A 21178-nucleotide genomic window follows, 5' to 3' on the forward strand; every position below is an offset into this window, starting at 1 on the left:
GTATATTCCTGCTTCTCCCTCTTCCTCTACCTAGTCACACATCGCTTCATTGCTTCTCTCTCCCATCTGCGCCTGCATCCGCCTCCCCGCACTTTTGATTGCAAGAGTTTGACGACTGATTGCTCACAGTCGGTCGTCAGCGCCCAACGTCGTGGTCGCCCATTGTTTAATCTCTGTGCTCTACGCCCCTATCAAAACACCGTCGTCACGCTGGCAGACGCGCTGTTTTCTCCAGCTTCTGCTGCTGCATAGGCCTTTGTAGCCACCAGTCCGTCTGTCGCCGCCTGCTTCGGCTATTCTATGCGTCGCGAGGACCTGGTACGCTTTCTGTCCAAGCCTGCGAAGTGAGTTGTGCCTCTTCCACAGGCTGATCTGTGTAAACACAACATTCACTGCGAACACGGCGCTGACCTCTCTACCCATAGGCCTCGATAACACCAACTACACCACCCACTTCCACCCCACTATCCGTCTTTCTTAGTCTTTGAAGCAGATCTCCTCGTCTGCTGGACCCGATACTTGCCCAGGGTATCGGAATCTGGTATCGAGGACCCCATCGGCTGCCACCATTTCCCGGCGAAAGGCCTCGTTTATTCCCCTCAACGCGCGCCCTCCCTAACATCGACTACGGTCGCTCTTATACTTCCACGTCCACTGCTGCTGGCATACGCCAGCCTCGCCTAACCCTCACGACCCGTGGGCCAATTCTTCTCAGGCGAGCACCGCATTGCTTGTCTGAGCGAGGTTGTGCTGCACATAGCTTCACAGCTAGCCTACCCTCCCAGTTTGCTCTATTCAACACCAGCAAACCGCTTCCCAGCTAGATATATTCCGAGCCCGTGCCAGTCGCACTGTAAAAGAAATGGTCGCTACCGAGATTCCCCAGCACTACACTGCCTCGCCTTCGTCGCATATTGGCACCCCTCACTTGACCATCAACAAGGAGGCTACCATCGACCTCGATTCCACAAACTCGTTCGAAGGTCCCGAGAAGCTCCTCGAAGTATGGTTCGGCCCCTCTGCTACTGAGTTGCCTGGCCAGGCCGGTCCCCTCGGCTTGAAGAAGGTGTCAGCCGAAGTATGGAAGGACATGCTCGATCTAGTCAACTGCAAGGTTCTCTCCGTTATTGAATCTGAGCATGTTGATGCCTATCTTCTCTCTGAGTCGAGCATGTTTGTCTTCCCACACAAGGTCGTCCTCAAGACCTGCGGCACTACGACTCTGCTCTGGGGGTTGACCCGCATGCTGGAAATTGCTGCTAATGCCGGTTTTCCCTATGTCGCCCCCAAGGCGTCGGGCGTCGCTCCAGCTGCTACGCCATACCGCGTTTTCTACAGCAGGAAGAACTTCCTCTACCCCGACCAGCAGCGCGGTCCCCATCGCAGCTGGCGTGACGAAGTCCGCTACCTCGACGACCGCTTCAAAGGCGGCAGCGCCTACATGATTGGCAAGATGAACGGCGAGCACTGGTATCTCTATATCACAGGTCCCGACACCAGCCTCACTCCTCCTCCTAGCCCAGGTGAGGAGAGGTCGGAGCCAGACACTGAGACCAAATTTGTGAGCCACCCTCAGCGACTCTTGCGCGAGCAGGCCACCGATGAGGAGGAGGATGAGACTCTGGAGGTTTTGATGACCGACCTCGACGAGAAGAACGCCCGTCAGTTCTATCTAGAGGACGCAAGTGCGGTTGCGGAAGGTCGCTACCTCCAGAGAGTCCGTGAGGCTCGCAAAAACGCTATCCAATCCCTGGGTACTATTTCGGAAGAGAATGGCCACACCGAGAGTCTGGGTGGCTCTACTGTCCTCAACTCAGCTGCCAACACCCACACCTCAGATGACAGCTTCGACGTCTTTGAGCAGACATCTTCTGACCACTCTGGCTTCAACTCAGACGAGGAGCTTACCTTCCCTGAGGAGTTGACTACCGAAGGTCACACGCTTGGTACGGTCGTTTCCGAACACTGTGGTCTCGCCGACGTCTATCCTACCACCAAGTATCCCGATGCCCGTATCGATGCTTATCTGTTCACGCCATGCGGCTTCTCTGCTAATGGTGTTGTTCCTGCTCCTGGCGGTGCTCCCAATGGTTCCAAGAAGGGCTCTGATGCTACCCACTACTTTACCGTACACGTCACTCCTGAGCCCCAATGCTCTTACGCTTCCTTTGAGACTAACGTGCCTGCTCGCCAGAGTGGTCGCGAGACTGCCGACATTGTCGAGCATGTTGTCGGTATCTTCAAGCCTGGCAGGTTCAGCGTCACTCTCTTCGAGGCCAAGCCTACTGCTGATGAGCTGCCCTTGAAGAATGCCGACAAGGGTAAGAGAATGGAGGTGATTCCCGGCTACCGTCGTGTGGATCGTATCGTCCACGACTTGGATGGATACGATCTTGTCTTCCGGTACTACGAGAGGGATGACTGGAAGGGCGGCAAGCCCAGGCTCGGAGAGGAGTTTTAAGTGCTGTTGCAGAGGGGGGATGTGGATATTCAGTAAGCTGGACAAATTGATATACATCTTGGGGGACAGTCATTACCGTGTTTTGCAATCATTTTGTTGTTATTCTAGCCAATTCCACTCGTTTTGTAAACAGTTTGTTCAGATCGTCTTTGAATAGTAAGCCTAGCTTGTGTTGATACGTTACATACTGCTGACAAGAGTGTGTCATGAATGTAAATCGCGGTGCACGCCATCTTCCCTGACTGTTGTTCCAAACACAAGACTCAGCATACCGTCTTTGAACCATAGTTGTAGCTTATGAGAATCTCTTCTTAACACTACTGCCTAGCACTTTGCTACTCCCCCGTTATCTGTACCCTTATTTAACATCTACTCGACCTTCATTTCTCTTACTACCAGCACAGCAAATACATCCTCATTCCCTATTCCATCACTGCACGTAGGCGTGTGTCTAGTATTTTATCTAGTCCGAGCCGGACGCTGCATATCACCACGCAAGAACACCTCAATAACATTATACGAGCAGTCAAGCATATAAATTCTATGTTACACTATCATACACCCTCTCCCTTTCCCTTTCCCTTGTCCTCTCCACGCATCTTCTCCAACGCTTCACGCACCCTCCTCACCGCCTCCCTCGCCGCCCGTCTCTCAACTACATCTTCCTCCTCAATCACCTCCTTCTTCTCCGCATTCTCAATAATAAACCGTACACCCTCTTCAGTACTCTTGAGCATCCGTCTCCCTTCTTCCCTGGCGGTAGCTTGCCACGTCTCACGGGCTCCCTCCCATAATTTCTGCATGCGGCGCAGCGAAAAGGTGAGACCGAGGGCTGCGACAGCGGAGGCTTCGAAGACAGAGAAGGAGGACATGGAGACGTAGAGGAGGGCGGATGCGGCGGAGGATATGGAGGTTGTGCTGAAGGTTTGCAGGAGAAGGCGTTGGGCGAGGGCTTGCAGGGGAGGAACGGTGTCGTTAATGAGCTCGGTGCGGGCGTTGGATATTTGCTCGTGCCAAGGCGTGGGTTTGCGAACGTTGGTTGAGAGGTCCATTCGTTGGTTTTCTGCTGTGGGCGCGGTGTCTTCAGTCGTAGCCTCGGGTATGTTGAATGCAACAGGACGTTGAATCTCATCAGGGTAGCCGGCTTGATTCATGCGACCAGCAAGATAGACACTGTTTTTCTCGGCAGAGACAAGCCACCGTCGTTCCAGAATCTCTGAGCTGATCATTGTGACATCGTCGACACGCCAGAGCAGCTTCCACCAGGCCAGCTTGTGCCAGTTCTTTGCCGCAAAGGCTTCGTCGAGCTGGTCGCGGAGCTCAGCGTGCGACTTCTCAGCCCAGGCCTCGAGATGGCCAAGAATCGATGCAGTGACCTCTTCATCAGTTTGAACAGTTGCGAGTTTCTGCAACCGAGCGGCGTCTTCTTTCGCAACACTTGCTTCTACACCATCTGCAACAGAAGCTATGAGCGTCCTTAGTGGATGCTTAATGCCATTGGATGCTTGGAGACCCTGAACTAGCCATTGAGATAATGTTGGCAGCCCGCTCTGGAACCAAGCCCGCTCGTAGACAGTTGCGTTTTTGATAGACTCGCGGAAACTGTCGAGCCCCTTGGTACCAACTGCAATGTTGATAGCGGCACTTTCGGCGTTAGGATCTGAACTTGAACCGGTCGATGGCACTGGCAAATCAATGGCCAACTTCACCATATCCTGCATCTCATCAAGACCGTCAGCGGAAAATCTTCCATAGGATATGGCACTGTCGAGTCCCTTTCCTAATATTAACGTCTTATGCACCGGGTATGGGACAGGCAATCCTCTGGCAGAAGTAGCATGAAGTTTGGGGACCAACAGCGACTCGGTGGAGCTCTCTGTTGACACGTGAGGGACGGATTTGTTGACATTGACGTTTACCGTCGAAACAAGGACCTCTAGATTGTGCGATTGGAGAACGCGAGACGGGACGGCGAGGACTCTATACAGTGGTGATGGCGTAACATCGTCGGGGTCGGTGCCGTACCTGCGCAGACATGTCAGCTGTTGCGCCCTCGTTGCAGCGACTTGAGGGCACCCACTTTAGCAACACAGCGTTCTCACTGCCAACGCCTGCCTTGGCCAGCTCCTTCTCCCATTGCCCTTCAGTGGCCAATGGGTCAGCAAGCAACAGCCGTGCCAATTGTTGTGCGCTTAATTGGCTATTCAAACCAAGGACTGTATGCCACTGTCAGCGCCTACGCCGCTCGCACTCAATTGCGTGTGCACCGTACCAGCGACTCTTGTGACTGCATCTTGGGCGGCCAGACCCCGCAATGCCAGCTGTAATCTGCTAATATTGACGTGTGTCTCTGCAGCACCACTGAGAGCGGATAGGGCGTCGTATAGCTCCTGGTTGCGTGGCGGGACATTGGGGCGCAGATTTATCGCAGTCGGCGAGACATGCGTCGATGCGGAGCGGGCGTGGCGACTCGTACATGGCGACTTTGGGACATTGCGACAGCGGAGCGCAAGCGGAATCCGATCAATCGACCCTGTCTTGCGAAAGATGGTCAGTCGCGGCACTGAGGCCACCCATGGAGGCATCGGGCTTGAAGTTGAGCATTACTATCATCCTATGCAATACTGCAATTGACGTAGGTCGGCAAAGCTAGCTTCGGCCCGCGCACGTGCGCTAGCCATCACCATCTCATCCAGCCTCATCACATACTACATTCACAACAACAAAACCACTAATACATTAGGCACGTGAATTGATTGTGTTTCAATGAAGAGTCGGCTCAATAAAGCCGCAGCAGTCGACCAGCAAATTATTACCACCCATCGTAGGGTGATTACCTTTAACGTTCTATACGCCTGAATGGTATACTGATGACATTTGGTAGCCCGCCAATACCGAAATCAACAACCAAACCAGCATGTCATGTCATGGCTCGTCTCTCGGCTTCGCTCTCCGATCGCGAACGTGTAAATCGCGCCTAGCTTTTTCGGTTGCGACTGGATCCAGATGACCTGCATATATTAGCCATTGTACAATATTGCATCACCATCTAACAATACTTACATGCTAATGCGCCTTGCCACAGTTGCCAGGCCCTGGTCGTTTTCTGCCTCCTTGGTTGCCTTCTCAAGAGCTTGCTCTCGGCTGACTTCCTGAGATTTCCGTACTTCCTCGTGGCTTGGTGGCAGTCTTTCATTCTGCAGATCGACCTTGCGCGCGTCCTCGAAGCTGTGAATTGCCTGCTTAATTCCTTCTGCACCAAGCATTAGAGTACCAGCCGGGAGTCGACCTCCTGAAGCTGTCTTCAACTCTGTAACACGCTCAGACTCCTCGCGCAACACTTGGAATACTCGAGAGAGGCGACCAATGGCCAGAATCTTGTTCTTTATGGCACGACGCTTGAATTCGGTCGAATCTGGGTCCAGACTCGAGAGAGGAGGCGAAGATGGTCCAGAAGCCAAGGAGCTGGGTGTCTCCTCTTCGAGTTCTTCCTTGGAGCATGTGTTCAAGATAGCAATGAGCATGTCAGTGACTGAAAATAGTTAGTAAAAATGCTGGAAAAGTCGATCTGTTCCACATACTCTTCTCTCCAACGAATGGCAATGACCACGTGAAAACGTCCATGAAATTGGGCAACCAGTACGGGTGAGGTGTGCAGTCTGGAAGTGTTAATCTTATAGCCCACTACCGAGTGGCATGAACTTACTGAATTGCCGAATGTTCATGACATTGTTCTCATATTTGAGCACAGCAGCTTTGTTGTTGTACACATCCAGGTAGTTGGGTGCACTGAAGATTGTCATGACACTGGGGAAACCAGTCGTCCGTGTCTTCCTGTACATTCGGTAGCCAGCATCCTGGGCCTCGTGTGCACGGATAATAGACAAAAGGTTGTTCTTCTCGAGGAAAGCGCATGCAGCAGGGTACGAGAAGAAGTACGAGCATCCACGAACGTGGTTGTGAACAAAGAAGTCATTGGTCTTCTCTTGGCCAAATTCCTCGAGTGGGTCAGCCCACAGAATATCGCACATGAGACCATGCGTTGGCGGCTCCCGGAAGCGGTCAATCTATGACAGTCAGCTACAGTGCTAGAGGCGTTAAGAGTAACACATACGCTCTTCAGGTCGTCCAAAGTGTGAAGTTCAGGGCTCAATCCACCGTGTATACACAAAAATTGCTTGTTCATGACTGCGGCCAGAGGCAATGCGCAGAAAGAGTCCATGCATGCTTCGTATACGGCCTCGGAGTACTTGTGCTTGCATTCTAGCTTAAAGGTGAAGTAATCGGTCAAGTGACGACACTCGTGGTTTCCTCGGAGGAGCCAAAGGGTGTTGGGATACCAAATCTTGAGGGACCATAGGTATAGGACACACTGTGGTTGTCAGCAAATTGCACGTGGCAAGCTTCGCAGCTGTGGCTGTCTCACCTCGATACTAAAGTATCCACGATCAACGTAGTCGCCCAAGAACAAGTAGCGCGTCTCTGCTGGGTCGCCACCGACCTCGAAGAGCTTCATGAGATCGTAGTACTGGCCGTGGACATCACCACAGACAGTGATGGGAGCATCCATTTCCAACATGTTGGGCTCCGACTTTAGAATCTCTGTGCCCTTCTTTATAATCCATAGCGCCTGCTGTTCGGTCAAGCGACCTTCACGGTAAAAGTGCTGCTTGAGGAACTGGATATTGGGCTTGGTGCGATCTTGCGGTGAGAAGAATTGCTCGTCGGTGGGCGGGTGGAAGGCGGGTGCTTGCACGTCTGGTAGGCACAGCGCCGTTAGCACATTATTCGGGCTGTTTAGTACAGCAGAAATGACAGGCACAGGCACACAAGCCAGGCAAAAGCTGTGAAACGGGCATACCTTTGCAGACACGTTCCTGAGTGCTTACTTGGCTGCCATCTTCCATGGTATGGAGGGTAAAGTCAATCTCGGGGAGAGGCTTCTTCTCCCGCACGGCGCGGATGGCATTGTCGATGTACTTTGTCTGGTCGACATCTTGCTGGTTTTCCATGTTGGGCGGTCTGTGCTGTACGCCGTAGAGGGTGAGCGCCAGGAGACGGTGGAGGTGAGGGTAACGAAGTAGTGGGGCGAGCGCAATGACCTCCTAAGCTCAAGTGGTGGCAACGTGCGAAACGAAGGCCGAGACTTGCTCCTCCTAATACCTTGGGCCGACAACACGAGTTAATACCTCAAACCGCCGTGTCTGTTCAGGACGTCGCACTTTGTCTCGTCGCGTGCTCTCGGGTGTGCGATATGGTGGGGGGATTTGTTAGGGCCGAGGGTGGGAATGCAGAGGGCAAGTCAGGGTGCGCTGTCTGTTCACTGAGGGGCGGGCCAATCAGCAACCGACTAACGTCATAATCCGGTGAATAGGCTCGAGGTTTTGCTTGTAGCAAGCAGATGCCTAGTACCAAAGAATAGGAGATGCAGCAATGCACGCCTTGCGAGTAAGGCAGCATGGCGGAATGTGATACTCCGCTCCAGCCAGACAAGTCTGTCACATCAGGCAGTTACATTGGGTCCTGCCTGGCCTGACAAGGAACGCTTCGCATCTACCCTTGCTTCTTACTCACAATTGTTAAGTTTCCGGCGAAACACCAACGAAACAGGCACAGTAGACTCAGGATCACAATCACAAATGAAGAAGATGGGGTTTGAGTAAAAATGAGCGTTATCATTGCGTATTGTACAACAGATAGTGTATATGCAGCTCTCGTAGTCACGAGACTTAGCACAAGACTTCTCTTTCGTCGATAAAGAAAAAAAAAACAAGGCATGTCAGCCGGGTCAAGAGCTGAGCATGAAAGAAAGAACGTAACAAAAGTAGACCACAAGAAGAAGAAGTGTCACGAGCAAGACCCGAGTGGTGTCTGCTGCATGTGACTGGAGATATGAACACCAAGACCCAAAAGCCCTCCCAATCCATACCATATATGTCCCTATCCGTGATTCCCAACTCCAAATGATGCGTTTCGTAGCCAACGGCTGAATTGGGTATGTAGGAACGTCTTGCGCGCCTGGTAGGCGCATGAGCCGTGATGCTTAGATGAGGTGAGAGGCTCCGTGGCGGCGGTGAAGATGAGCGCGAGGGAAGTGGAGAGATCGCTTCTTGACCGAGGCAACGATAGCGCCACCAGTGCAAGACATGCCGTTGGCCAGGGGCTGGGGAACCACACATCCGTGGTTGCAGAGACCGAACTGGCTGGCGCCAATGCAGACGACTGCACCATCGTTGTCGCATGGAGTGCAGTCACCATTGCCAGAGGGTGTGTTTGTGCCATTTTCGGGAGTCTCTGGGGCAGGGCTGAGGGCAGGTGGCTGAGGAGCGCTTTCGGTGGGTGGCTGAGGAGCACTTTGGGCAGGTGGCTGAGGAGTGCTGTCGGCGGGTTGCTGAGGAGTGCTATCGGCAGGTTGTTGAGGGGCGCTGATAGGCTTGGAGACAATGGGAGTAGGGGTGGGTGTAGGAGCTGGAGAAGCACCAGGGGCGAAGATACCACCGTTGTTGGCAGGAAGGGAAGCCAGTGGAGAACTGGCAACAGGGGTCTCGTTTCCTGCAGGTTGAGACGCCTCAGGCTGAGTGGGGGTTCCAATCTTGCCGTTACCAGCACCCATCTTGGCCATCTTAGCACATCCAGAACCAGTCAGGGTGTCACCCAGTGCAGCACCGTTGCCCTCGACGAGGTTCTTGCCCGGCTCTGGGTAGACAAAGTCTTCATTCTCTGCAGTGCTGCACTCGGTTGCGGGTAGATTGGCAACGAACATGTCTGGGAGAGATGCGAGGGCCTCAGCGGCGCTTGCAGTGGCACGCTTAGTAGTAGCGCTTCCGACCTGAATGGGTGCGCAGTTCATGTAAAACTCGCGGTTGCCGACCTTGTTAATCCAAGTCCAGGCGAACGTGTACTGACCATCGGGAATGTTTTCTGGCATCTTGACAGGGAAAGTGGCAGCCTCAGTGCCGTCTGGGTTTTGAGGAAGATTGCCAGTAGCATTTGAGGGACATCCGCCAACAACGCTCTCAATGACCTTCCATTGAGATGATTCAGATGGTTGTTGGTCAGTAGTAATGGAGAACTGGCACGAACCGCCGCCATGAACAGCAGAGCCCAGGAAAGAGACCTGTTGAGTCTCACCGGCGTTCCACTGGTTCATCTCAGTGATGTCATATACACCAGGACGTTGCTTGCAAGGGAAGTCGGCGGGCTCCAGGGGGGAGCTGTTGAGGGTGGCGAAGCCATAAGGCTTTGGATGAGCCATCCTCATGTGGGCGGAGGCGCTGGCGGCAAGCGCCATGAGAAGAGTGGTTTTGGAGAACATGTTTGTGTTTGAAAGAATGAGGTGAGAAAAGGCTATTCTCTGTTGGAAATCGCTAGACCAGCTGAGCGACGGAATGAATGTGTTTCTGGGTATCTGAAATGTGCTGAGCGAAGCGGGTTTGATATGAAGAGCGGTAGATTGTCGAATCTAGTTCTTCAGCAGCGCGCAGTGATTGTAAAGAATGTGATCTGCCACAGGCAGGATAGAACAAGAAGCAAAAGGGAGAAAGAGAAGTCTTGGTGTTTGCTGTAGTAGCTGCTTGTGAGAGGGCAGTTGAGACGAAACGCTGCTGGGTTAATATATAACTCTCATGTCGTCTACGCGTACAGCTAGCCTCAGTCGGTGGCGGCCGAGGAGGGTCTCATACGGCAGCACTAGCAGCTGGGAGCCACTGTGCCGGCGGATCATCGTGAAAAAGCATAAGCTATTCGATGGAGCAGGGTGTCTGTTGCAACAAAGAGCATGGCTGTTCGGTTAGTGTCCCCCCTGTGGTTTAGCGGGAGGGGTGTGAGCGCTGGAAAGGTGGTGTAACTATCAGTGTCGGCAACTAGCGACAGGCACCAACCCAATGCGATTGGCTCTGCGGTGATGACAAGGCCATTGTCCTTGAAACAAAAAGAGCGGAGTATGGCTCGGAGGGGCAGGTATTGGTGCTGTCCTCTAGTCAGGGGGCCACCGTCAGGTTTGAGGTCTGTACCTGCGGTTTGCAAGTTATGCAGGGGCGTGTGGGATTCGTGGCCTATCGATAACGCCAGGGCTAGCGTTAGCGTGGCGCGGCGATCACTAGCCAAATCTGAAACGACATCCACCCTCGCTGAGGCCTGCTGTTGCATCCCTCATTGGTCCATCGCCTCATCTCCACGACCGCTCTTCTCCCACACTCTGCTTGTCCGTCAGCAAACCACGTAGCACACTGGCGGCTCTTTGTCGCTAGCCACCGTCTCATAACCGCCTATGTGTGTGCGTGTGTGTGTAAGTGTACCATGGGCGCGAACAAGCCTGCTTGCGTCCAGCCATGGTGCCTGCCATGGCACCACGACAACCTTTTCCCTTTGATTGCAGGCCTCGCCCACCAACAGACCCCATCAATGACATACAAACTTCATGCATAACATCCCTGGTATACCTCGTCATGCGCAAGGGTCTTTTTTTGGCTCGCCACAGCTAAGCCTCGTGCTCATATGCCGTGACAGTCGGCAGCGGCAACGGCGTGGAGATCTGTGCAAGGTACACAGGAGGTACACTACGCTGTAGGTTGCTAATCTGGTCTGTCGGCGAAATGCGACTGACATGGCCTTCATGTGAGCATTGCTGCGCCACATCGTGTCCGCTTGCCTGACGTCGGCATAGGCGAGCGGAAGGATTGCGATCTAAGTACCGGCTGTGTGGCTGTGGCCGCTCGCCGCTGGCCGCTGGACTGTAGCCTCGTGGTAGCCTGGGTCATGTGGCCCGGCGGCCGCGACCCTATGGCCTCGCTTCTCTCGCTACCCGCCACTCGTCACCTGCTTGCTCTGGAAAGGTGCGCCGTCGCCTGCCAATCGTCGTCCCTCCCCGCCCATGATTGGGCATTCATCAACTACAGCTTGTTTCACTATATCGCTCGCACCCAAGGAACTCGCACGGGAATGACTAGCAAACAACTACACGTTACCCGCCTCTCCTGTCTCTCAAAGTTGATCAGTGGGGACTAGACGTGGCCTATGGAGCTTGGTTTCGGATGCTCCGCAAACAACGCCCACTGACCAATCGACCCGTAGCCGACACCACCAAAGACGACGACGACAATGACGATGCCGACAAAGCTTAGAGCACCAACTAGAGCCATGGCCACCGCACTATCCATCAGAGCTTTCCCACGCTATTAGTCGCCCTCCCATCCCTTCAACAGACGTGTGTTGGGTCATAGCTACCGAACGACAAGCAGCCGCATTGCTAGTCTCGAGCTACAGTATGCAGGAGTAGACAAAAGCTTTCAAGCACAACAGCTAAGCATACCACTACCCCCTTCGGTAGGTTTGACGGAATTCCAGAAGTTCTCCAGAATGAACTCAGGGATACAACCTGAAGTGGCCGAGGGCTCCGGTAGGCAAACTTCGGCAAATGGCAGCCATCTTCACTACCCTGAAAGCACTGCAAGTTCACTTTTGATTCCGACTTTTCAAAGCGCCACCTTACTTCTCCTTGGCCTTTCGGCAATGTTGCACTTCCGCTGCCGTTGGCCTTCTCAAATCGCCCCGAAATGTGATCTTCCACGGAAATTGGCATTGCCGCTCGTTGTCTTAATGGGTGCAAACATCCGCTCTTAGGTTTTACCCCATGTCGAGCGGCATACTTAGCTACAACTCGTTTGAAGATCTAGCACATTACCACATGTCCCGCATCCGACTTGTGGACATCAGTGTGCATTTTCTTCCTCGGCCCCTTTAGACGAGGACAGTGACTAGTCAATGGTGCTCCTCGACAGCTCTGAGTAATTTCCATTGGCGCGGAAAGAGTTCTCCGTTTAGCCCCAGTTTCCCCAGGCGCTCGGGATTGATACTTTGGAAACATTGCACACAAAAGCATGGCTGCGTCAGCATAGTAGTGTTTCAAGAACACGGAAGATGTTGAACACAGGAAAAAAAACACAAACAAGATGAAATCTAGCTTATTTTGCTGATCAATGCGGCCCTCTAAATTAAGCATCAACTGCTTGAGCCCCTCCGCCAAGAAGCAACCTTTTTGTCGAACCAAGTGGCTTTCGACCTGACTCTCACAAACGGTGTTTTCTCAATGCCGATATGAACTCTTCCGTCACCACCGCCAATGAAACTCCCATATCCGTACCTCGCGTCCACCTTCTCAAGATGTTGGGCTCGGCCCCTTTTGTCCAGATACGACGTCCCCCGCATATCCAGAACTGCTGCACTAGCGGCGAACAGGGCAATCAAAGAAGCGATCGATGTGGGCAACCGTGCGAGATACTGGCCGGGTCGACGCATGTACACCATGATTGCAACGATGGCATAAGTGCACAAGATGACCTCGGAAATGACAAACATTGGCATCGACATGAAGAGGCGTGTTTTCGGCTCTATGCGCCAACCTTCTGATGTTGGTGCGTTCTGAGCTTGGCTAGGTATCAACAACTTGTCTTTATTGGTTCCCATCCAGATTGCAAATAGAAGAGAATATGCCTTGTTCAGGGGGTCTTCTATGTCTCCAATTGTGGGCAGCCCTTGTGTAGGATCGATCAAGCGGCTGTTGTTGGTAACATGACTGACGAAGTAATTGATAAAGCCGTCGGCGAAGCTGTCATTGTGCCATGCAGAACTACTGGTCATGAACAAGTATCTGTTGGATTGGCCAATAAGATTGATGGGATCGTTACTGAAGGTTTCCATTGGCACCTGGCTATCCACTGTCACATTCTGTGCTTTCTTCAGCAAACGACCACTGGAGTCGACACTGACTGTTGCAAAGCCTGTCATTAATTTTGGTCGACAATGAACAAAAGCGGAATTCTGCTCATTCAATACTCTTGCTTTGAAGTTTCCACAGGAGCCATTGCGATCTCGGAGCCATCCCAGGACGACTGATCCCATGCATACTTCTGCATCGGCCTGAGAAGCATTGGCGGTTGGACCCAACACAAACACAAGTTCAGCCGCACTTGGTCCAGTAACGCAGCTGCCTTCCTTGGACGAGATTGGACCCTGGCGCATATAAACCTCGGTTCTAGTGCATCGCACGGCTTTCCCAGCGTTAGATATGACGGTGATGTTAACAGAAGGTCTGATGGAACCGCTTCCTGGGCTCTCGTCAAGCAATCCAGCTTGGAATCTTTCGTCGAATTTGAGACTGCTGCATGTGAGCTTCGCGCCGAAACTCCTTGTCCTAGCTTCCACACCATGCAGGGATGTGGTGTTGGTTCCCTCTACAAGAAACGGTAGGTAGAACATTGTTTCGTCAGTCCATGCAGGTAGCGAAGTACCTTGTCTAAGATGTGAGTCGGCAACCAAGAATTGGTCCTCTCCATTTCCACCTTGATAAGCTCCAGATGCTTGTAGTGCGCCAAAGGTTTCGCCACCTATAGGACCTATGGATCCATTGATTGGGACAAATTTGAAATCGTATGGTGGGCTTGTAGTTGTAGTGTATCGCATGTCGATAGTGGTCTGGTTGAACAGGCCTGCCAGACTTACTGCGAGCAGATTCGCGAGCAAAGCCATTATGCAAACCACGGCAAGGACAAAATGTCTTGATTTCAGGGCTTTGAAAACAACGAGCTGTGGCGGGAGAGAGCTGTAGTTGAGATCGATTGACTTTTTCGCAGGTGCGTTGCACGCCTGGAGTTCCTCAATCGGCTGCAGCATGCACAGAAGACGGTTGAAAAGAAGCCATATTGGTTCGATGAGCGTTGCTATCGCAGTGGGTATGTAATTCTCCAATATGTTCTGTACGATTGTGTTGGAAGAAGGGAGGGGTAGGCCTGCTTCAGTCAGCGCTTTCAAGTACTTCCGGTTGAGCGACAATGAATCCTACCCTGCAATCGAGCCTTGGCGAATATGACGGTGAGAACGACTACCAAGGCTATAAAAACGCTGACGAGTGGACCGGCAACCCACAGGCTGAACTCAAAAGGTCGAACGGGTTTCGCAATGTCTGTCAGTTTGTCGCGGCGTTGTGCTGGGGGTGATGACTGATCAGTACTACCGATGACTATGGGAGAATGGCCCAGCTCGATGAGACTGTGTATGAGTTTAGCGAAACATCCACCTTTGTTAATACTGAATGAAACATACCCAATCGAAGATCCGTCGTCAAGGAGCTTATATCTTTTTTGGCCAAGCTGCTTCACTATTTCTTCTTCTTTGCAACAGTCCAATCCTTCCACGTCTGCCAGTAACAGCTCGTTGTCAGCAACCATGGACATAATGGCGGCGATGGTATTCGGATTGGAGTGAAGAAATTTTTCGCGAGTAACCGACAAGTACAGCAGCGCAATGGCCGCTATGGATATGACTCCAAGAAAGCCCTCGACGATATAGACAAAGACTGGCTCAACCAAGACAGCTTCTGTGGTGTCCACTCGTCGCCCAGTAACTTTATCGACGGTGCGAAAATCCTGGTCCAACACATCCCTCATCGCCCGTGCGAACATCAATCTGTGGCCATCCGCGTAAGATTTGGCGAGGACTTTCCAGTCCAGGTATTCTTCTATCGGACGGTTGCTAACACTCAATGCTAGACCCACCATTGCGTGCACCACGGCCGCACCCTTGGGGCCGCTGCTCAGGCTCAGGTTCGTGCGGGCGACGGGATCGAAGTATTTCGGCACCGATTTACTCGGTAATAAATCGCCCCTCACTTCGTTCCCCGGCGAGTAGCTACTCATGAGCTGTTCCAAAAGAGTCATGTTGAAGAGGCCATCCTGGAGCGGCTTCTTCTCTCCAACAAGGTCGACTTTTGTAGGTTTCAACGTAACTGCATCCACAGTGGCAACTACATCTTGTTGGTAGTAGGTAGGCCAGCAGTAAATCGCCGTAACATTCTGAACAGGATCCGTATCCTTGGCTTTGTTGCGCTGTATCGCAGCATAAAACGTTGCGCTGCTTGTCTCCGGACAGTATGTATCTAGTGAATAATCCGCAAAGCCAAATGGATTTGAATAACCGACATACATGGCTGTAAACTCTTTATTCCGCAGTACGGACGATCCAGGGTGCGCCTTATTCGGACCAACAGTAAGGTTTCCATCTAGCCCCATCCTGAAAGAACATCCCGTGGAACTGTTGGCGATGGCGCCGTTGCCGAGACGGCCGGGACTCATAATGGCAGGCTCACAGTACAAATCCAAACTATACATGGTCGTCGGCGCCGTCCAATTACCATACGGTACAGTTTTGTTATCGGTTTTCGAACCAGGCGTTGGTCTGAACGGAGCGAGCGTATAATTCCGGCCCATATACTGTGTAAGCGTCTCATTCAGCACCGCAATGCCATATGTCGACTGAGCAAAGCGCAGCGTCAGCGTCGACGCCTGATCGCTAGCAGGCACAAATGCTGTTGAGCGGTCGAACGGCAAAGTGACATTACGAGTGATCGAGCGCGTAGAAAATATACCGGCTTGCGTAGGCACTAATCCCCAGGTCACTAGAACGACTGCGAAGGAAGCCCAGAAAACAGGCCAATGCCTGTCTCTAGCCGCTTTGATTGGGACCAATGGTAGGAAGTCGAAGGGGTACTTGAGCAGTATCGAGTCCTTGCCCAGCGCGCCGTTCTCCTTGCTGAGCTGATAATACGGCTCCATGCGTTTGGTCTCCAGGTCGATCCAAGCCCAGTACATGCTGAATATTACAGCGACGATAGTTGGAAAGTACAAGTATAGGAATGTCCGGCTCAAGGGTAAATCGCTGATTCTCGGTGCAAAGATTATGCCTTGGTTTTGCTGACTCCGGGTCAGTAGTATCTGGACTACGGCGATTAAAGACCAGCATATTAGTATGGTTAGGATTAGCACTGGTGCGCGGAGTGCAGTTGGTTTCCATCGTTTGAGCGCTGTGCTTTTGTCAATATCTGCTCGTGATGCGATAAATAGCGAATAACGACGTACACTGGTCTTCTGAACTGCTTCTCGAAAAGATTGATACCAAAGCACCCGATTTCTTCGGTCGAGTAGTAGCGTCAGCAACGCTGGATTGCGACACAGATGTAGCACTAGCGTCCATGATGAAAAGAAAAAACGAGAGGAAAAAAACAGCAATGACCAATGGAAGGAAAAAAACACAACAGAAAAATCGGACAGCAAGATACTAGGAGTTGAATTGATACATTCTACATGTTGACACGATAGGTACTTATTCGCAGCTCATGGCAGCATAAGCGCCCCCAAATCTCGAGGCGCCTGCTGCGGCGCAGTAAAGTATGTGGACCAATGGTTTAGCGACGACGTTCCTCATGTAGCCTAGAGCGATGCCGCCGGAAACACAGCGATTAACGTTATTTGTCTACTGTCCAATACGATTGCAGCAACATAGCGGCAAGTGGATACATGCTTTCCTTTTTAGAGTAATTATGCAGGTGCGGGTGGCTTTGCTGGCAACGGGTGTGACGATCCCCGGTGTTGTGTGTGGTCTTGGCATTTGAGGCAGACAGCCTTGCAATACACAGGAATCATGTATACGGGACTTTGGGATGCATTTGATGGCTATTTTATCGAGATATTGATAAAGGTATAGTTTTTGTAACTGAGACGAAGTTTGCTGTGTTAGCGGAATGCCCCGACTTCGCGTCTCCTGCAATATGGTTAGCGGTTTCGAGTACAAGGCGTTTATATACCCTTACCACCACGTCCTAAAGTTCACGGTCGAGACGTCGATGCCTAGATCCCGGAGAACACTAGTATCTAGATGGCAGTCGTAGGGCCGGATGGTACCGTCTTTCGGTTCTTCCTCAGGCTTGAAGGGCACCATGTTGTCGAGCGGCAATCCCATGATGTCGGCAAAAGTCTGGCAGATTTGCCACTTGGTCATCTGGTCTTCTGAGCTGAAGTGAAGGATACTGGGGAGTTCACGGGTTCTGGTAAGGTCGTCAGCAATGACTAAGTGACTGTATGTGAAGTTTCCACTACTTACGCGTTGGCAGGGTCCAGATAGAGCTTTGCTATGTCGCGACATACTCTGCCGACATCTTGGGTGTTGGTAGGATATCGGAGTGCGTAGTCATCGACTTGGATCTTGGGGTCGCCTTCGCCTATTTGTTGAGCATTCCATAGCTGCGACATGAGTACGTTGACTGCACTTTCCTTGGGCTCGTCACAGGCTCCGTAGAGGACAGGGACTCGAAGGACAACAACTTTGTTCTTTGCATTGACGAGTTCTGCAACATCAAGAACAGCTTGTTCGCCTTCTAGCTTGGTCTGACCATAACTAGTAATGACCGTCAGCCTAATCTCGACAACACCATTGAGGCTGCACCCAAATCGACTTACACATTTGGCGGGTTTGGGGTGGCGTCAGCCTTGTAAGGAGCCTCGCCTGGACGCCCCGGAAAGACATAATCAGTAGATATGTAGATGAGGAAGATGTCTCGAGCCATGGTTGCCTGAGCCAAGGCGCGACTTGACTCCACATTGAGCGCTCTTGCTGCTTCCGGGTTCGCAGTGCATGAGTCTGGAAAGCGATTTGCAGCACAATGGACCACAACAAGGGGTTTGGTGTTGTCTAGTGCCTTTTCAATCTCTCCATGGTCTCGAATGTCGAGTTTGACAACATTGGGTGCAGTTACGCGGTTCAAACCAGTGCCAACTGACTCCCAGCCATCGAGGAGGAATTCTCGCTGCACTTGACGTCCGAGCAGACCACTGGCTTTGTCTTAGGGTCAGCCAGCAACGTAGGACTTGTCAAGGCTTGCTTTACCTCCAGTAATTAATGCAGAGTACGACATGCCTCGACTATCGAAACGCAGCACAGCTATCAGGATGTTCTATTGTTTTACCCGGTGAGAGAGTTGCGCAAGTTTGGAGGCTTGAGATGTGCAGTTGAAAGTGACTGAGGAAGGGAAGGGCCGGGGCGCTATCACGTGCTAGCGAGACGCCCGAATCCCTGCAAGCTCACCGCGACGGCTCGACTGCCGCGAAGTAGCTGCGACTTGCATCAATCGCAACAACACTCTACCACCACCACAACAACAATGTCGACAATAGTAAAGGAAGCTTCTCAAAGCTCATATCCGTAAGTCCCTACCTCATAGTTTTATATCCACATTCATCTGATACAGATAGCCCCGTCATTCCTAAGGACTTCAATGGGAACCAGCCCAAGACGATCCGTCTGTATCCTTTGAGCAATTATACTTTCGGAACAAAAGATGGCCAGCCAGAAGAGGACCCCTCTGTTCTTGCGCGACTGAAGCGCCTCGAAGAGCACTACTCGGAACACGGCATGCGACGAACTTGCGAAGGCATATTGGTCTGCCACGAGCACAACCATCCCCACATTCTCATGCTACAGATTGCAAACGCCTTCTTTAAGCTGTAAATATATGCTGCGGTATCATTCACACACTACTTATGCTAACTAATACGGCAGTCCTGGCGATTACCTCCGCGCTGAAGATGATGAGATTGAGGGTTTCAAGGCGAGGCTGAATGAGCGCCTTGCGCCGGTCGGCACGCAGTTCACAGGAGAGGGCGTCAACGACGAATGGGTGGTTGGAGATACACTGGCGCAGTGGTGGCGTCCCAACTTTGAGACCTTCATGTACCCCTTCATCCCTGCCCACGTTACCAGACCGAAGGAGTGCAAGAAGCTCTACTTCATCCAGCTTCCCCGCAGCAGTATGTTTTGTCTTACTTTTGTTGGAGTGATTGAATTACTAACCATATATAGAGGTCCTCAGCGTTCCAAAGAATATGAAGCTCCTCGCCGTCCCGCTGTTCGAATTGTACGATAACACCGCTCGCTACGGACCCCAACTCTCAGCTATTCCACACCTACTCTCCCGGTACAACTTCGAGTTTGTCGACGAGCAGGGAAATGTTGCAGCATGCACACCTGGTGTAGGCCCACCAGAGGGATACCGTCCACAGACCAAAGTCCTGGCAGGTGGGGATGGTGAAGACGTGAAGATGGAGCAAAATGGAGATGGGACTGCTAGCGACATCACGCTCTCGTAGATGTCTACCAGCGTCTCCTCAGCTTTCACTTTCGTTCATACTTGTTTATATCCGGTGTCAGGCGTTATGATAGCGCACATGGCAGTACCAGAGTTTCCACAGCAATCAGACTCCCGCAAATGAGTCGATAGTTTTCGCAGATGGAAGAGGGGTTGCCTCCAACCGAAACAGGTTGAGAGAATGTATTATTTGGATCAGGGTTTACTACTGATGTGGACTTCCTCTTCATTAGGTGAATGAGAAATGTGAATGACCATCGGAAATGGGTTTGGAGACGTCAAATGATACGCTGATTACTTGTTGAGCCCTGTTATCCAGTCATTGATGTTCTTCCCATGGGTCGGAATGGGACCTTATCCAAGATGAACCCTGTCCAATCTTACCTCAGCTCAGTCTAGTCGAGAAACGGGAGCTCTGGATTTCCCATAGCGGTAATTTCAGGGCCGACAGCATAGAATCCGTAGCCGCAAGCATCTCTTTCCAGCGTCATCATACTCCCTACACAATTGATTCTCTGGCACTACACTCATTTCTCCTCATTTTGTATATCATGACATCCTCAAGTTCACATCTTCCCTTTTTTTCTGCGTCACAGTTCCCAGCTACAGTCAACAAATCGTGTTCGAATATCTACTAGTCCCTGCTTCATAATGTATTATAAGACTTCCTGTTCGCCCTCCCCTTGTGCCTCTCTTTAGTTTCCCCAAACTCAAGCACCAGAAACACTCATCTTTCCTCCCCAAGGATCGAAGGCTGTCAATACCACAAAAAAAAGCTTTCTTCCTAACCAAATCAAAACACCAAGGCACCCTCCTCCGCCCACTCGTGTCACGGTACCTTCTCCCTTTGCTCCTCTACTTACTTAAATTAACCCAACCCAGCCTCAACACGCCACAACCATGCACCTCCTCAAACTCCTTGCCCTCACCCTCTTCATCACCCTCAACTTCTTCTTCAAAGACCAGGAACATTACCACACCCGCCCCGTCGGCGAGCAGCAGCGCTGCATCGACTTCTGCTACCGCGCCGGCCGTACAGACGTCATGCATATGAAGATGGCATGCGCCTCGTGCATGGAACGCATCCACAACAGCGTCTGCTACGACTGCGCTAAAGCACGGTATCTGGCCTTGCCGTATAAAGAGGAGTATCAGCAGTGTTGGAGGTGCTACAAGTATGCTGGGTGGAATACGTGAAAGGGAGGAATAGAGATTTGTGGTGAGGTGGTGGAATGGTTGTTGTTGGGGTAGGGGGTTATGTGTTAGGGGCGTTTTCTGTTTTTGGGGGGAGGGATTGAGATTGGTATCTTTGAGGAAGAGAGAAAGAGAGAAAGAGATGGGTGGTTTTTCGATATGTTTAATTGGGGAATGAGTGTGATACAGACTGTGATATCAAGTCATGTAAAAGAAAAAGAAAAAGCCAAATCCTCCTTGATGAATCTTCCCAATCTGAGATCCTCCCCTTAGGTATGTTCGCAGGTTCAAGGATCGCCCATGCACTTTCACGCCTTGGGACATTTGACTCGAACTGAAGCGAAGTGCCCTGAATTACACGCTTTGTTGCGCGTCGTCCACTTCCAACCCTTGCAGTCGCTTCCGCTGTGCACACTGACTTCGCATTTGCTATGTATCACTGTTAGTTCCGTCTGATCCAACACAGCAACACCCTCCCCCAGAAAAAACAACATAAAAACAAAGAGAAAAAAACTCACCCAATATCCGACTTGAACCACGAGAAAATTGAT

At 51.7% G+C, this 21178-nt stretch overlaps 7 protein-coding genes across 7 annotated transcripts; 2 read left to right on the forward strand and 5 right to left on the reverse strand.

Annotated features, from left to right (window-relative positions):
- The first annotated feature begins 642 nt into the window (after positions 1 to 642).
- Positions 643 to 2505, forward strand: COCSADRAFT_285502 (uncharacterized protein). The gene has a single exon (XM_007698705.1). It carries the CDS (start codon positions 863 to 865, stop codon positions 2459 to 2461), a length of 1599 nt encoding a protein of 532 aa, XP_007696895.1. The 5' UTR covers positions 643 to 862; the 3' UTR covers positions 2462 to 2505.
- Positions 2506 to 2948: 443 nt separating this feature from the next.
- Positions 2949 to 5057, reverse strand: COCSADRAFT_34026 (uncharacterized protein). The gene is made up of 3 exons (XM_007698330.1): positions 4734 to 5057; positions 4542 to 4677; positions 2949 to 4486 (listed from the first exon to the last, which is right to left on the reverse strand). Exons 1-3 carry the CDS (start codon positions 5044 to 5046, stop codon positions 3016 to 3018), a joined length of 1920 nt encoding a protein of 639 aa, XP_007696520.1. The 5' UTR covers positions 5047 to 5057; the 3' UTR covers positions 2949 to 3015.
- Positions 5058 to 5153: 96 nt separating this feature from the next.
- Positions 5154 to 7571, reverse strand: COCSADRAFT_285541 (uncharacterized protein). The gene is made up of 7 exons (XM_007698706.1): positions 7323 to 7571; positions 6888 to 7219; positions 6576 to 6833; positions 6168 to 6528; positions 6043 to 6120; positions 5521 to 5993; positions 5154 to 5472 (listed from the first exon to the last, which is right to left on the reverse strand). The coding sequence occupies exons 1-6, from the start codon at positions 7471 to 7473 to the stop codon at positions 5521 to 5523; spliced, it is 1653 nt and encodes a 550-aa protein (XP_007696896.1). The 5' UTR covers positions 7474 to 7571; the 3' UTR covers positions 5154 to 5472.
- A 641-nt stretch (positions 7572 to 8212) lies between these two features.
- COCSADRAFT_285519 (uncharacterized protein) lies at positions 8213 to 10057 on the reverse strand. The gene has a single exon (XM_007698707.1). It carries the CDS (start codon positions 9774 to 9776, stop codon positions 8505 to 8507), a length of 1272 nt encoding a protein of 423 aa, XP_007696897.1. The 5' UTR covers positions 9777 to 10057; the 3' UTR covers positions 8213 to 8504.
- Positions 10058 to 12416: 2359 nt separating this feature from the next.
- COCSADRAFT_135871 (uncharacterized protein) lies at positions 12417 to 16569 on the reverse strand. The gene is made up of 4 exons (XM_007698708.1): positions 16372 to 16569; positions 14561 to 16316; positions 14301 to 14506; positions 12417 to 14247 (listed from the first exon to the last, which is right to left on the reverse strand). Exons 1-4 carry the CDS (start codon positions 16484 to 16486, stop codon positions 12461 to 12463), a joined length of 3864 nt encoding a protein of 1287 aa, XP_007696898.1. The 5' UTR covers positions 16487 to 16569; the 3' UTR covers positions 12417 to 12460.
- A 270-nt stretch (positions 16570 to 16839) lies between these two features.
- COCSADRAFT_34031 (uncharacterized protein) lies at positions 16840 to 18277 on the reverse strand. Its single transcript, XM_007698331.1, has 5 exons — positions 18176 to 18277; positions 17749 to 18124; positions 17393 to 17686; positions 17103 to 17336; positions 16840 to 17053 (listed from the first exon to the last, which is right to left on the reverse strand). The coding sequence occupies exons 1-5, from the start codon at positions 18201 to 18203 to the stop codon at positions 17026 to 17028; spliced, it is 960 nt and encodes a 319-aa protein (XP_007696521.1). The 5' UTR covers positions 18204 to 18277; the 3' UTR covers positions 16840 to 17025.
- Positions 18278 to 18449: 172 nt separating this feature from the next.
- COCSADRAFT_82596 (uncharacterized protein) lies at positions 18450 to 19434 on the forward strand (the record flags this gene model as incomplete). Its single annotated transcript, XM_007698709.1, has 4 exons — positions 18450 to 18490; positions 18541 to 18792; positions 18848 to 19095; positions 19148 to 19434. 4 exons carry the CDS (start codon positions 18450 to 18452, stop codon positions 19432 to 19434), a joined length of 828 nt encoding a protein of 275 aa, XP_007696899.1.
- Positions 19435 to 21178: the final 1744 nt, after the last annotated feature.

This window comes from Bipolaris sorokiniana, assembly GCF_000338995.1.
Source record: "Bipolaris sorokiniana ND90Pr unplaced genomic scaffold COCSAscaffold_3, whole genome shotgun sequence".
Taxonomy (NCBI): Eukaryota; Fungi; Ascomycota; class Dothideomycetes; order Pleosporales; family Pleosporaceae; genus Bipolaris; species Bipolaris sorokiniana.